The sequence below is a fragment of the Actinia tenebrosa genome, unplaced genomic scaffold, assembly GCF_029948245.1.
Source record: "Actinia tenebrosa isolate PJP-AT-01 unplaced genomic scaffold, QUT_ActTen_1.0 PGA_scaffold16__25_contigs__length_10494907, whole genome shotgun sequence".
Classification (NCBI taxonomy): domain Eukaryota; kingdom Metazoa; phylum Cnidaria; class Anthozoa; order Actiniaria; family Actiniidae; genus Actinia; species Actinia tenebrosa.
Window position 1 is genome coordinate 802125 of NW_028292576.1, and position 15722 is coordinate 817846.

The following is a 15722-nucleotide window of genomic DNA, read 5'->3' on the forward strand; positions in this document are numbered from 1 at the left end:
ATAAAAACGTGTTCGTTATCGATAGCAAACGAAAAACATCCGCCCTTAGTTGCCTTCGAGCCCAAAGTCAATACGACGCCTGAGCTCTGCGGATCAGTGTCTCGGGGGATGGCAATCAACAATATTGAATTTTGTTTAAATTCCACCTAATGTCGGGCAAGGTCTTTAACCACGAAATGAAATATCCGGAGCAAGAAATATCGAGCAGCAACCCTTTGATAATTGAGGCTTATTACAGGTAATCGCACAGGTTTTAGTTTAATTTGGAATTACATTTGCACGAGTGTGTTTTCAAAGGCAGTGAGTGTCAAAATCGCATTTCCGTGCTTGCAACTTTTTATCATGGGCAGGGGATTGAATTCCATCATAAATTAGGCATCATGTCACAAAAAAGTTGAGCTGGGTCTTCCTCGTTTGGTATGCTGCCTGGGAACTTTTTACCAGACAAGCGATTTTACTCCACTTTATGCAATTACAACTGGTATAAACTGGTGAACATTCATATGATATCATATGAATACATGCAATATATCAGAAACACACTAAAAACTATGAAAGCAATTCAACAACTGACTTGCCTTAGTTGAGTAACAGTCATATTTTCAAACATCGGGTCGTCTTCAAAATGATTCATAATCTGACAAATAATTAATTTGTTTATTCCTGATTAGAAGCTTCGGAAGTACAGTTGGGAATATATAACAACATATATAGTTACCTCTGTACATATACAGCTATTTCAAATATATTGGCGAACATGGAAGGTTTTATTGAACTCCGAGTCCGAAATGCGCTATGGGCGACGCAACAATATAATTTTCCCCCTAAACTTTGTCTGCACATATTTTCTTCGGTGCTGACATATTAAAGCGGCACTTGATTATTTTAGCAAAGTTTCAGCTCCAATGAAAGAGTTTTGATTTTGGAGCGATTTTCGTCCAAGTGCCACTTCAACACATACAGTCAATTCAAAAAATGTTGTCGTCGAACAACTCAAGCCTACGCAACTGGACCGAAAGGAACTCTGTGTAGCAATCATTGAAGCCGAGTTGACTCCATATTAATTTTATCTGACTAGTTATGCCTGGTTTACAGCACGAACCTTTGTAGGCGAGCGGGAAGTGTTGAAGGAGACGTTTTTTAATGCCTTCATATTTTCGGAATTGTGAACTGAATCATAACTACTTTGTTTTTCTTTCCCTAAACCCAAAGACATGCATTTGATGGATTGTTTCTCGCCAGTATTGTCTTTATTACTATTCTCACTGAATAAATTATCACCAAGCAGTATAAATTAAGTCAACACACATGACTCATTGCATAACGTCGTTTGGAACTTCGAAGTACGAATTTTTCCTCACCCACCCACCCTTAAGTCTGGTGGCGGTTGTGTTCTCGTTTTCCCTATTCTCGCTGTTTGCCTCATCATCGTCGCGGATCTCGCCCCATAACTTAATCATACTGCGACGTGATAATGGCTTCAGTGAGGATATATAACTAGCGGGAACAATTAATTCAGAACGAATATTTAACCGCTTCAGTGATTTTTACCCATTTTCCTTTCGGTCCAGTCGCGTAGGTTTGAGCCGGTCAAAGACAACGTTTTTTTGAATTGACTGTATGAATCATAATACATTTCAAGCTTGGTGATACAACATCAGTGTGCAACAAAGCCCTCGACCTTTTTTGAATTAAAGTAGGTGTATATTACTCAGCAAATCTCATATTTCAGGACTGTAGATTCACTTTGCCCGACCAATACATTTGTTATACAACATCAGTGTGCAACAAAGCCCTCGACCTTTTTTGAATTAAAGTAGGTGTATATTACTCAGCAAATCTCATATTTCAGGACTGTAGATTCACTTTGCCCGACCAATACATTTGTTGTTTAAGTACAAATAATGAGATGATGATCATCCTGAAGGGGTAAATGGGAGCGGGGACTCGCCTTTTTTTTTTTTTGAGCTGGTAAAATGGAATTTTATGTGATGGGAATGAGATCGATTCAAAAAATAAAAAAATAAAAAAAATAATAAATAAATAAAATAAAATAAAAAAATAAAAAAATGGGAATGAGATCAAGATTTGAGCAACAGGCTGGAACTATGGGACTTGGTCAAAATGGAGGACTGGGACCCCAGGACTCAGGACTTAGGACCCTCATAGATCCAATCAAGTGACTCAGTTGTCAGTCGTTGTACTCACAGACGTTTCGATGTTCGACGTCACTGCTTTATACTGAGAGGTTCCCTCTGGTGCTTGGAAATCAGCCCATTTTTGTTCAAGAACAACTGAACCTGTTATTGTCATGTGTCCTAAAATGTCAATATCATTAGTAAAACTTATGCAGCTTGTTTGTATACAGTCAATTCAAAAAATGTTGTCGTCGAACAACTCAAGCCTACGCAACTGGACCGAAAGGAACTCTGGGTAGCAATCATTGAAGCCGAGTTGACTCCATAATTTTATCTGACTAGTTATGCCTGGTTTACAGCACGAACCTTTGTAGGCGAGCGGGAAGTGTTGAAGGAGACGTTTTTTTAACGCCTTCATATTTTCGGAATTGTGAACTGAATCATAACTACTTTGTTTTTCTTTCCCTAAACCCAAAGACATGCATTTGATGGATTGTTTCTCACCATTATTATCTTATTACTAGCGGGAACAATTAATTCAGAACGAATATTTAATCGCTTCAGTGATTTTTACCCATATTCCTTTCGGTCCAGTCGCGTAGGCTTGAGCAGGTCGACGACAACGTTTTTTGAAATGACTGTAATAACAGTGTTACGATGGGCGATAGTGGGATGGGGAACTCGATATTTAGGTCTTATCAAGCAAGTGTGATGTCCGAACCGTAGGTTATGACCGCAAACTTACCAATCATAGCGCGTGAAATTTTAGATAACGTTGCAATATAATAAATGTTGTTACGCGGCAGGCCAAGCGGAATGAAGGCCTATATTGACACTGTTCTCTTAGCTTAGTTTTTCAGTTTTCTCTTAGCTCAGTCTTTTACTTTTCTTAGTTTTCTTGTTTTTATTTCTAGTTTTTTTTAGGAAAGTTTTTTAGTTTTATTTATTTATTTTTAGTCAGTTTACCGCATACACTGTATAAGAGCAGTACACATAATGACACAATAATAATTTCATTTCGTTACTATTACCTCGTGCAGGTTGATACCACGATTTAATCATCATTGTCATCATCATTATCATCAACACAAGTCTATTTATAGTCATATCCTGGTGAATGGATCGTCATTTCGGCCACACCGGCTCAGCGAAGTGCCGTCTACACAAAACAAACAAAGTCAAAAGCTTTTTTGCCTCTGCCTGCCACAACTGACAATAACCTTTGAATGGATACACATACAAATATAAAACGTTTTGTCGGAGTCAAAGGCGATAGAACTTGTGAGCATACAACTAAATACCGCACGGAAAGAAATTCTGAGCTTAATGAATATCTCAACACTATTTAACAATTACACTACGAGGTCGAGTTTTCTATGAGTCCGGCAATAAACTATTTGACTCATAGAAAACGAGAACTCAGCATCAAGGCATGGCTCTCAGATGAAAAAATGATTAGCTATATCATAGCCAGTTTTCTACGAATCTTCCCCAAACTTGGCAAGTTAATGTCTTTTGTGAAAAGAAGGAACCTTAGAGCCTTGGTTACCATGGAAACTAAGTCACGTGACCACAAGGCCGCCATCTTGGATTTTTAAACAAGCCGTTTGTAAACGTACCGAAACATCTTTAAAAGTCATGAAAATGCAGATTACTATTCATATTTACAATGCCTATATGGATCTAATTGGATATCTTGGAAATTATTTTAAGTTTAATTTTTAGAATATATTCTAATTTTTCCAAAAAATTAAAAATATTCTAAAAATTAAACTTAATATAATTTCCAATATATCCAATTAGATCCATATAGGTATTACAAATATCAAAAGGAATATGGATTTTCAGGACTTTTGAAGTAGTTTCAATACGATTACAAACGATTTTTTTTTTAAATCCAAGATGGCGGCCTTGTGGTCACGTGACCTGGTTTCCATGGTAACAGATATGCGGTAATTGCTTGCCTTGAAGAGTTACTACTACGAGCCAAATTTGGGAAAGATTCATAGTAAACTGTCAAAGATATGAATAAATAACTGATTTTCCATCACTTCCTCATAAGAGCCATGCCTTAATGGTGCTGAGAACGAGTAGCCTAATTGTTTTAGCATAAACATACTAGCTAATATTATAGTATTGAAAACAAAAAATGACCCTGAAAACTTTACCGTACAAAGCGACGGTCAACCTGCAGCACTGTTTTCATTCATATTTTCGAACTCGTTTCGAAGTACAGTATTAACGTAAAGCTTAAACTTGCTCTATTTTTTATATCTTTTTGTCTCTATTATTACTGTCAAAACTCTCTTTCTCTCTGTTCTTTATCTTATCAGTTCTTGGGATCATTTTTCTAATTAACGAGTGATAAACTGAAATAATTTATTTACAAATACTTTGTTGTCAGATCATTCAAAGCCGTGCCATGTTTACAATTTGCTTGATATAAGATTCTTGTCAGTTAACTTGCACTTTCTTTATTGTTTCGTCTGTTCTTACCGTTTAAAATTCTTCTTGAATACATGCGAATAAGTTGTCTTTTGGATTTTTTCTGTTCTTTGAGGGAATTCTTTTAAAATACCATCATTATCTCAGTATTCAGTTGTTTGTCCGTCGTAAAGTTTGCACATGAAAATCTCAGCGAAATCCGATGGCCGCTTTTTGGTGTTAAAATTGGCCGGGGGGAGGGGGGGGGGGGGGGGGGGTACTACCCCCCAACTTGGGTAGGGGTGTGCCGCCAGGACCCCAAAACCCTGACCCTATCCCAGACCTAAAATTGTGATTTTACATACCCTATCCCAGACTAAAACTAAGAATTGTACACCCTATCCCAGGATAATAGAGGGAAAAGACGGCTACTGTATTCAATAGATTGCAATCAATATTTATTAACGTTATTATTGTTTTTGTGCCGGCAGAAAGCGTAGCCTATTCGCCAGACAAAAACGACCAAATCGTTAACCCTATCCCAGACAAAAATGATACCCTATCCCAGACAAAATGTCAAAAAATGATACCCTACCCCAGACCCAAAAGCCGAAAAGCCATACCCTATAGGGCGGCACATACACGTATAGCAAATATAGGGGAGTACCACCCCCCCCCCCCCCGGGTAAAATTGCCATAATTCTTCAGTTTTTACTTATCTGTACCGTTCAAAACCTCATTTTTTCCCTTGATAGAGTCTCAGTCTTGTCTTTTCTACAATCGATGTTTAAAGATTTTTTAGAGAACAAGCAGAGATTTCGACAAAACTTGAGCATGCATTTGTTTGTTTTTCGCTACTCGCTATCTATCACAGGATAGATAGTGAGTACGTTAACCAATCAGATTGCAGGATTCGTGATAGTATGCTAGTAGGTTTTTGCTAATACCGAATAACGGCTCCGTGTTCTCGACGAGAATAAGAAGCAGACACAATTCATTCCAGCTATATAGTTCTTGGATGTTAGATTGACTTACCTGTTATCGCCTTTTGCCTATCGCCTTTAGCATCGACAAACGTTTATGAAATTTAGGGTATACTTATTCCATTAAAGTTTGTCACCACAAACCTAGAAATAAAGCTGAGATCACTGAGGTTCATGGGAAACTTTCCATACCAAATGAAAGCTACGTATTGACTCAAGACTACAGCATGAGGATATATATACCGAGAAGATGTGAGACTGTAACTGGCAATGTGCAAGAGTCGTACTGTAAGTCCATCAACAGTTACCAAGCGGTTGAAACGTGTAAAATTTATCCACCTATAATCCTTGTCGATCTCAGCTTCGTAGATTTTCAGGTGACTAACTTTGTTTAAATAAGTATATATATGTCCAGTCTAGTATGGAAGTGTGTGACATATTTAACCTCATTACCTTGGCTCTATGTTTTGAGGGAAACGAAAAGATCCTAAGTGCTGGCTTTTTAATTTGTTTAGTATCATATTTTCCCCCTCAACAATCAAGTCAGGCAAAGACTACTGATAGACATGGGGCTAAAAACAACCAACGAGAATGAACATATTTTGCGTAGATGGATGCTAGGGAGGAAGGAGGGAAAAAGTAGAAAGGAAGGAAGGGAAGAAAAGGAGGACTGAAAAAGGAAAAAAGGGATGATGAAAGGATGGAGAGGTGAAAATAAGACTGTTTCCTACGAACTATAACTTGTAAATAAACCAAAAGTATAGAAGTTTCTTTCTGGCTTAAGACACTCTTAGCCTTAATTCTACCATCACGATGGATCACTATAAATATGGAAAGACAGCCGACTTAGTGATCAATTTTAATGAGAATAAAAACTAGACCTACTCCAGGTTAATTCAAATATATTTTTGTTATTAAATAAAACTATATTTTTTCCCTCCACTTCACCGTTATCAGGCCAAAAAATATATATATTTAAAATAAAAATAAAAATAAAATTAAGTTAATCGAAGTAACGTATTAAATATCAGGCGTTTTCGAATTGCCTCGGTAAAAATTCACTTTTGGAACTTATAACATACATAAATACAAAAACCCAATTCGAAATACTAATTTGGTTTATTCCAGCTGCCGTTATTTTGTATCCTGCTCTTGTGACCATAGCGACATTACCTGTGGGCACAATCCAAGCAGCTTACAAACACGGGTACTTGCTTCTCAAATTCCCCAACCATTGTGAACCACTCGAAGTAATATTCTTATCAAAGCAACATCATTTTCTCAATCATAATGAAAAGTTTGTTACTTCAAACATTGTAGTGGAGTTATGTTTTGAAAAATTGGGCAATTATTACTTGAAGCGCCTTTCCACTGATCGACAAAATTTACAGGTAGATTGTGTTATTTCTTACCTGGAAAACCCTTTTAGTTGTTACTCTTGAATTCAGTCACGTCCATATGTCGTTCGTTTATCAAAATTTCTCCTCAAATGTTTCGCTGAGTGAAAATAAATATCTTAAGCGGTTAAATACTTTTTAAAGGCATTTCAAGCCATTAAAGATCTAGATAATGATGTACGCGTATAGGCCCACAATTCCCCACATACATACAAGTAATTTACCATAGTTACGCTTCATGAGTTTGTTGATGGCAAACATAGTTTGTATTTCTGGTGGTCTTTTCATCGGTTTAACAAAATCACTTTAGCGTTTCAAAATTGTGCTTAGGGAACGGTCCGGCGCTGATTGAAACTACTTAGTTATATATATATATTGGATTAATTTTTTTCAAAATCATAAGAGCTGCTGGCAGGCGTTCCCTCTAGGGCTGTCCACAAGTTGTTCCAAAAACTCCAAAATGTTGCCCAAAATTTGCCAAAAAGTTACTCAAAAGTTTCCCAAAAAAATCAAAAAGTTGCTCAAAAGTTGCCAGAACAAAATGTTCTCAAAATCTTCAATTTTTTACTATGAATTGATAAATTTACCTATAAAAGAATTGTCTTTTCCAGCTTTAATAACTTCAATAGCTTTATAAACTTGAACATACAATATTTTCTTGTCTTTTTCAAAACTTAATGCAAAATGTCAATATTACTTGACTACTGTTGTGTATTGTTAACTATAGAAGCATCTGTTATGCTTCTTCTTCTTCCGAATCACTGGAGCATGCATCTGCTATTTTGTTTTAACAGTAAAACCGCTGACTTTCTGAACGCAAGCATAGATTACCACAAAAACAACACCCTGATGGCAGGGTAGACCTGGTGGTTGGGACGGTTTACTAGTATCAGAGTCTCTAAGAATCTAAAGGAGAAGTGGAAATAAGTTGAAAAAAAAAAAAAAAAAAAAAAAAAAAAAAAAAAGGCAGAGTTTCACTGGCATGCACAATCGCACGGGAATTTTATAACTCGCTGGGTTTTAAATCAAAATGATTCATTTAAGACGTAAATACACGCCATATCAAGCTTTACATTTCATAATTTTTTATTTATCAATATTTTTAAAAAATTTAAGAAGACTATAACGCTTCGAACGGTTCGCCGTGCATCAAGGGAAGGAGGGAGGAGAAAAGCTATTCTCTCCTTCCCAAAAGCCATCGCGCGCATTAAAAAAGCGTGAGTGACGAATGCGTACGAGTCTGTGTGCATGCATGTGTGTGTGTGTGTTTGGGGGGGGGGGGGGGGGGGGGTCATTCTCGTTCCTAGATCTTCCTCGGTTGTCGTTCCTCCCCGTCAGAGGCTCTGGGAAACCCTACAACCGGAAGCAAGGAATATTGCGACGCCGTCCTCACGGCGCTTTCTCGAATTTTTATTTCCCGCTACCTTTAAAAGCCAATCAAATTGCGAGAATTTATAGGGTTTCCCATTTTTCCCAGAGCCTCTGACGGGGAGGAACGGTAACCGAGGAGGATCTGGGAACGAGATTGGTTTGGGGTACATCGCGATACATCGGTTGCTCAATCCAAGGGAGCACGGCAAATGCGCGCATGCGCGCGGATTTGAAAAGTTGGGTTTCTTGTGGTGATGGCGTAATTTGACACAGGAAGACAGTTAGTAAGAGTTAATTACCGAGAACGGAGGCAATAAGCCATATACATGCGAGGTCTATGTAATGTTTAATAAACGAGCAGGAGTGTTTTATCGGGTATAAAACACGAGGCGCAGCCCAGTGGTTTTAGACCCGATAAACCACGATCTGCGAGATTATTGAACGGCTTAGAAAACTTATGATGTTTGTTCTCATTGTGTACCAATTTTTTTACGAAATGAACCAAGTTTGATAGAGAAAATCCAAGTTAAAGTTTATGCAAATGAAGACGAATCTTTATCAGATATAAAATCACCTTCATGGTCATGATTTCTATTGTGTTTTCTTCATGAATTATTAATGAGTTTTCTAAATATAGTTATTAACCGGGGCAATAACTAACTTTATTTCTCAATTGACACGGTTTTCTTTGTTATTCACAAGGCTTTATTTTTGTTATAACCTTCATTATAAATGCGAGGTCAATATATAGTTATTAACCCGGTTAATAACTATATATAGACCGTTCGCATTTATAATGAGCAACATTTGATAGAAAACCTTCTCAATTGATAAATAAAATACTTAATTACCTCGAACGTCGCCAATAAGCCTATACATCCCTCGGGCCTTGTTTGCAAAATCGTAACAGTGTTTTATTATTGTGTCATTTTGGGACTCACGAAATAGTTGTTTTAAACTTTGGACGTTACTTCGCGAGTTCCAAAATGACAAGCTTTTTTATGCTCAAATTTTCTCTTAAAATTCACAACTGTATGTCGAAACTATATCCTTTTAGACTTCATTTTTTAATCGATTTACATCTATTTTCATAAACATACGACCTCGGTGCTCCGAGTTGCAAGCTGAAATTTGTTGCCGTCAATCAAAACTAATCAGTCGGTAACTTTCATATTTTTGATTTGCGGCAGCGAAAACCCAAATTTCAGCGTGTAACTCAGTTAACTTAAAGTTGATGATGCAATAATGTAGGCGCATAGGCTCTAGGCATGTAGGCGCTTACAGGCTTCTATTCTTGTATGCCCGGAGTGGGAGGGTGGGTGGGGGGGTACTCCCATAAATGGACTATACGGGGATGATGCGATGAAGAGGGTATGGTTTTTTGAGCTTCTTCTTTGATCCAGCCCCGCCCCTCAGAAATTCAACATCCCTATGTGTGTGTGTGTGAGGAGAGGGGCATGGATAGTTTCTGGTACTACACAATGTTATTTTGTTAATTGTTCATCATGACTAGTACCAAAACTACCTCATAGTCTGAAGTAGGGCAGGGCAGCCAAACCTTTTGGTATTTTGAACCAGAAATCTTCGCTTTTTAAGTGAAAAATGATCACCATTGTCCTGCAAAAGTGTGGATAGATTTCTTTAGAGAGATAGTTAAGAGAGACATTGACTTGTTTCTATTCATAACTTAAGTACCTGCATCTTTTCAAGATACTGCCTTTTATCAGTCATAGACCTTTTATGCCATTTATCACGAATGGTGTGCCATCAAACTCTATTCTGCTAGAAATTGTTGATTTTTCCGAACATCTGTTTTGGTTTTATTTTTATAAAAAAAGATTTAATAAATATATTTCACATGTAGATAGATGGATAAATCCCTCAATTGATTCTATTTTTATTACTTTTTACAGATAAATATTACTATCGACTATGTCTCATTTTCTCATTGGACTCTGAAGATGACTTACACTCAGGTTGTGGAATCGTCTGTCGCCACCAACTACAGTCTTTTTCAAGACTACACTCACCCAGACAATCACATTTCACACCAAATTCAACTTATTTCTTTCATTTTTCTCTTTCTGTTCTTTCACTTTTGGTGTAATGCAAATTCTTTTAGAATTTTTCATTTCATTTTCCAGGTTAAGCATGCTATTAACAAATACTACAGAATGTCTCTGTGATCCATGCCATGTGTATATAATGACATAACATCTTATAAAGAAAAAAAGTTAATACATATATGCTATAAAAATCATTTATTACTATAGTAGTTATAGTTGTGACCTTATAAATTAGAATAATTGTTCTCTTGAATTTTTTCCGGGGACTCTGGGAGGAGGAGGGTAGAGGGAAGGAGAGCTAGAAATGATCATGAAGAGAGCTTAGTATTTTTTTATTAAAAATGCCAACATACCTTTTCTTGCAAAATCCTTGCAGTAAAACACACAGAATTTACTTGTTGTAGCAGTTTCAAATTGTCTAAGCACCTCTAAGGCTTCAAGCTCATAACCAAAATCAGGGGCGAATCCAGGATTTTTTCAAAGAGGGGGGGGTTGTAGCATTGATCGAGGTGGTGGAGAGATATAGCAGACCAAAGGGTTAGGGAGACAATTATTTGCTGCAGGCGAGCATGGTTGTTTCAGGTCCCACACACGGCGTATAGAAAAAAAAAGCGAGCAAAATGTGTCCAGCACCCCTGTTTTAATAAAACTCGCAATGCTGTTGGTGTTGTCATGAAAAATTATGATGATAATAATAATAATAATAATAATAATAATAATGATGATGATGATGATGATGATGATGATGATGATAATAATAAATCACGATGGCTCTCATAGGGGTGGTTGCAACTCCCCAACCCCCCCCCCCCCCCCACCTCGCTTAGATTTGCCACTGAAAATTTGTCTCCAGAGATGTGAAGTTATTCAAATGATTCAAAATATAGTCCATCTCCATTAAGATTTTTACCACATTTCCCGGCAAATTTCTGAAATTCCCGCCAAAAGGACCATCCATCATATTTACTTCCGGTTGTCAATTTCCTTCACGCGAAATAGTGTTCATAAGTTTGTTTACATTACTTCGCGTGAATCAGGCTGACATTGTTGCTTCTCTCAATTAATGGCTATAAAACGATTTTAATAACAGAAGGTACGACATTATTGAGAGATTCTTATTTTTATTTAAAAATTAATCACGATTTACACGTTCAAACACTCAACAAACGGCTTCAACACGACCTCAACACGGCATGATTTCCGGTAGCTTCACTATCGAGACAATCACAGGTAGCCCAAGCTTGGTTTCTGTGGTGTCCTGTTATAAGGAAATGTATGGAGATTCATCAAAAACTTCAATAAAATCATTGAGATGTGAAATAAAGCCTCGAAATTTTACCCGATCATTAAAAAATAGCACTTCTTTCGCTCTGCGTGGTTATTCTTTGAATTTAGCCCGTTTTAAGATTTTTTTCCCCACTAGTAAGAAATATTTTAATATCTTATTTCTTACTAGTGGGGAAAAAAATCTTAAAACGGGCTAAATTCAAAAAATAACCACGCAGAGCGAAAGAAGTGCTATTTCTCAATGATCGGGTAAAATTTCGAGGCTTTATTTCACGTTTCAATGATTTTATTGAAGTTTTTGATGAATCTCCATACATTTCCTTATAACAGGACACCACAGAAACCAAGCTTGGGCTACCTGTGAGACAATCATTCCGTCGGGAATACGAAGGTGACGTCATTTTCGGGATGTCGTTTTGAGTCCGCGAAATAGCCTCTTTTCGTTTTCTCAATCCGTTATTCTTCCGCATCTGGCAAGTTCTTTAATATTCCAGGTTTATCTTGTTATGGGTCCCTTGAACGATAACGAAAAGAAAGCCTTAGTCAGGATAATTTTGAAAGACAACGATAAAAATGAAGATTTAGAGATGGGTTTTGCTGCTAAATTGAAAGAAACTAAAGATGATTCAGCACCAGTTTTGTTAACATGTTCTGGCGTCTTTCCACAAGACACGAAACAACATGAAGAAGATAATTTTTTTGTTGATGAATATCTTCCTAAATCTAAGTCATCCCTCTTTCCTAAGTCCAAGAAAAAGAACCAACTTAAAAAAGTGACCCTGATTAAGCATCATGAAACTATGGATATTAGCAGTGCATTGTATGAAGGAGGTAACTCGGACCGTAGTTTCCTATGCTATACATCCCTTTCAGAAGAAAAGAAAAAGCAAATCAAGAAACTGTCTGCATATGTATTTGAAGATCAAGAGATAATAGAGCTGCAGTTTGTAAACCAAGGAGGAACATACATGCTGACTAATAAAAGCAAGCAAGGCTTTGATGAGGCGAGAGCGAAAGGTGCACCAGTTATTTATCAATCTGACCAAGGAGGGAATAAAGTTGTTGGTGTTCTTGGCAGTAATGATAACTCTAAAGGAAATCCAATACTCAGTCCAATTTTTTTACAGGGAGGCATGTTTAAAGGTATTAGTAGAGATTTATTCATTAATATACATGACATTTTAAAACGTTTTGCTTAAAAAAATAATTCAAATATTTAGGAGATGCCCCCTGAATTTCAATGATCAAAGCATACATACATAATAATTTTAGACCAAAATCCCACCATTTTCTGATTGACTGATTGAATTTTATAATTATCTTAACTATTGATATTATCAAGAAACGGTTTTTAGTTTGAACTCCCTAGCTGGTATATCACTGTCAAGTTGTTAATAAGACAATTTTGAATTCCTTAGTTCAAAAATCAGTAAAATATTGCAACATTCATTATAATTGTCAAAGTGCCCCCCCCCCCCCCCCCCCAAAAAAAACCAGGAATATTTTCCAGAATTATAAGCTTCACTTTGCAATCTGTGGGAGTAAGAAATTGCCCTATTTCACTATGACGTCACATCAAAACAATCTATTGTTTAAACGCAAAGGATCATGGTCGTGGGAGGGGGTCAAATCAACGCAAATTCACCGAAAATTGTTCTAAAACCCGTATCAATCCAGGAAGAGGAGTAGAATAGCCAGCAAACACTCAGAATATTTTTCAGTACATATTAACACATATTATATCTGAAAACCAGGCCATTTTAGATTAAACTGTTTCGCTAGGAGCAAATTTTGTTGAATTTTCTATTGGATTTGGCGATTCTATCCCCCACATAAACAAGCAATGATATCATAGTGAAAAAGGGCAATTAAGGGAGGTATATTAGTGTGGTCTCTATCAGCAATGTGACTTGCCTTTCATGTTAAATTTCTTTGTCTACCATGGGTAATGCAAGACACTTGAAATGCATGTTTGCAACTTGACAGAAAAGTGTGCAACAAGAAAAGAAAAGTATTTATAAGGCTGACATTGTATAGAATAAGTTAAGTAATATTTTAATGAGTTGGATAAAAGGATTAAAAGTGGGGAGAGAGGAAACAAATACTCCAAGAAAAAAACAAAAATCTACCCAGCAGGGAGGGAGGGGAACAGAGACAAACCTGCCTTTGGTTTGTATTTAGTTTAAAATAGCAAAATACGAAATAATGATAAAAACTATTTAGAATTACTTACCAGTATTTGGCAGATAATGAAAAACCATGATGGCTTTTAAAATCCTCACCTTTCAAACTATTATCTTCTTCAAATTGTCATTTCATCCTTAGCATTTTGTTCCCCACCCCCACCCCCCACCCCAGCTTTCCTGTATTTATTTTTTTGTATTCTTCTTCCAACTTTATTGTTAACCCTTTCGATGTTTTTTTAGCGCTCTATCTAGCTATAGTACTTCAATCAATCACCATTAACTTAAATCAATCAATCAATCTCAAAATTTATTAAATTATTGCCATACTAGATAATTATAAAAAAGATTTTTTTACAAAGATATAAAGAAGTTATACGTAGCTCGATAAGCTTTTTAGTCATTTTTTAGTAACTTTTACTTTAATCTGTAACCTTTTCTGTATCTTGTTTGTAAAAACTTTTTTATTATAGCTAAGGGAAAAAAAAAAACATGTGTGTATGTCTCTGTACTGTGATATAAACAAGCTGGGAGCTGTCATAGAGCATGAGAGAAGCAAGCTCAAGAACACAAGGTGTAGCCTCATGTCTCTCTTGGCTTTTGAGTGCTCTACAGCTCCTGCAGTGTTTTTATCACACTACAGAGACAAAAGCAACCATTTTATATTGCTTTGAATTCATAAAATATTTTGAACAATTTTGTGTGAGCGTGTCTCTGTCCTCTGGCAGCCAATAAGCACACTCATTATACATTAAATATTTTATAAATGGCAATAAAGTTGTGAATTAATTGATTGATTGAAGTACTAGCTAGATATATAGTTTAATAAAAGTGTACATTTTAATGAGGTTTTCAAAGCAGCAGTGTTTAATTTGTGTGATGAATTTTTTTAAAAATTGGACCAATTGAAAGGTTTATGGATTGTCAGCAAGATGTCATTATAAAGTGACAATAAATCCTCAGCTGGCTATAATAATATATATATTAAATTTACAATTAGTTCCAGATGCAAGGCCAAGTGCAAGTGTCTGTGACAATGCAACAGGGCCAGGTCCTAGTAGAAATCAAGATACAGGTATACAAAATATGCATGTTTATAAAGTACATACTTAATTACCTATGTATCATAATTAGGTGAATTAGTGTGATACTGATAAATAAATAATTGGTTAATAGATGAAAGTGCAGCCAGAAGCAGTGGTGCAGATACTGGTGATAGTCAAAGCAACAAGCAACAGTCAGATGGTACTTTTTATAATCCCTACTTTTCTTCCTGCCCCCTATCCCCCACCCTAAAGAATTATGAAGGTTTGTTTGTTTTAAAAGATGTGCTAAATGTCAGATACTGAGATGTACTTCTCTATATTATTTGATTTTGAAATTCCTCCAAAGACTGTCTTATGGATTTAAAAATTTGCATTATTAATATACAATAAAAATTACAAATACTTACTAGTGGTACCACTTAATAACAGATGTCAATCAAGTTGTTATTGCATAAAAACACACCCAAAATAAAATAGATCAGAAGTTTGATTTATTTCTGATAACATGCATATCTTGATAAAATTGCAGATCGAAGGGCACCAGGAAATAGTGGTGATGTAGTACAAGTTGGGCCCTACAGTCAAACAAACAATGAAAACTCAGGTAGTTAATCTTTTGTTACTGTCAAAGCTGGCTTAATTGACCTAAAACATTATGACGTCACAGCTTGTTTACATGGGCAAGAATAATAGGAATTTAGGCGACATTTTCTTTTGTTTGGGATATTTAGTACAACATTTATCTGTTATCACCTTTCCCCGTCTAATTAACCATTTTTTATTGTGATTTAATTTGTTTTCCAGCTATTTTGCCCCCTCTGGTGACC

General features: G+C 36.2%; 1 protein-coding gene and 1 long non-coding RNA gene across 2 annotated transcripts in view; both read left to right on the forward strand.

Annotated features, from left to right (window-relative positions):
* Positions 1-75: 75 nt before the first annotated feature.
* LOC148910513 (uncharacterized) lies at positions 76-10583 on the forward strand. Its single transcript, XR_016119970.1, has 2 exons — positions 76-238; positions 10227-10583. It is a non-coding gene; the product is annotated as an uncharacterized LOC148910513 (long non-coding RNA).
* A 1502-nt stretch (positions 10584-12085) lies between these two features.
* The window catches only part of LOC148910514 (uncharacterized), a 29164-nt gene continuing 25527 nt past the window's right edge, over positions 12086-15722 (forward strand). Inside the window, exons 1-4 of the mRNA XM_089031245.1 lie at positions 12086-12809; positions 14850-14924; positions 15026-15094; positions 15425-15499. Of these exons, the coding sequence (XP_088887371.1) occupies positions 12173-12809; positions 14850-14924; positions 15026-15094; positions 15425-15499 (856 nt within the window). The 5' untranslated portion in view covers positions 12086-12172. The remainder of the gene's footprint in view (positions 12810-14849; positions 14925-15025; positions 15095-15424; positions 15500-15722) is intronic.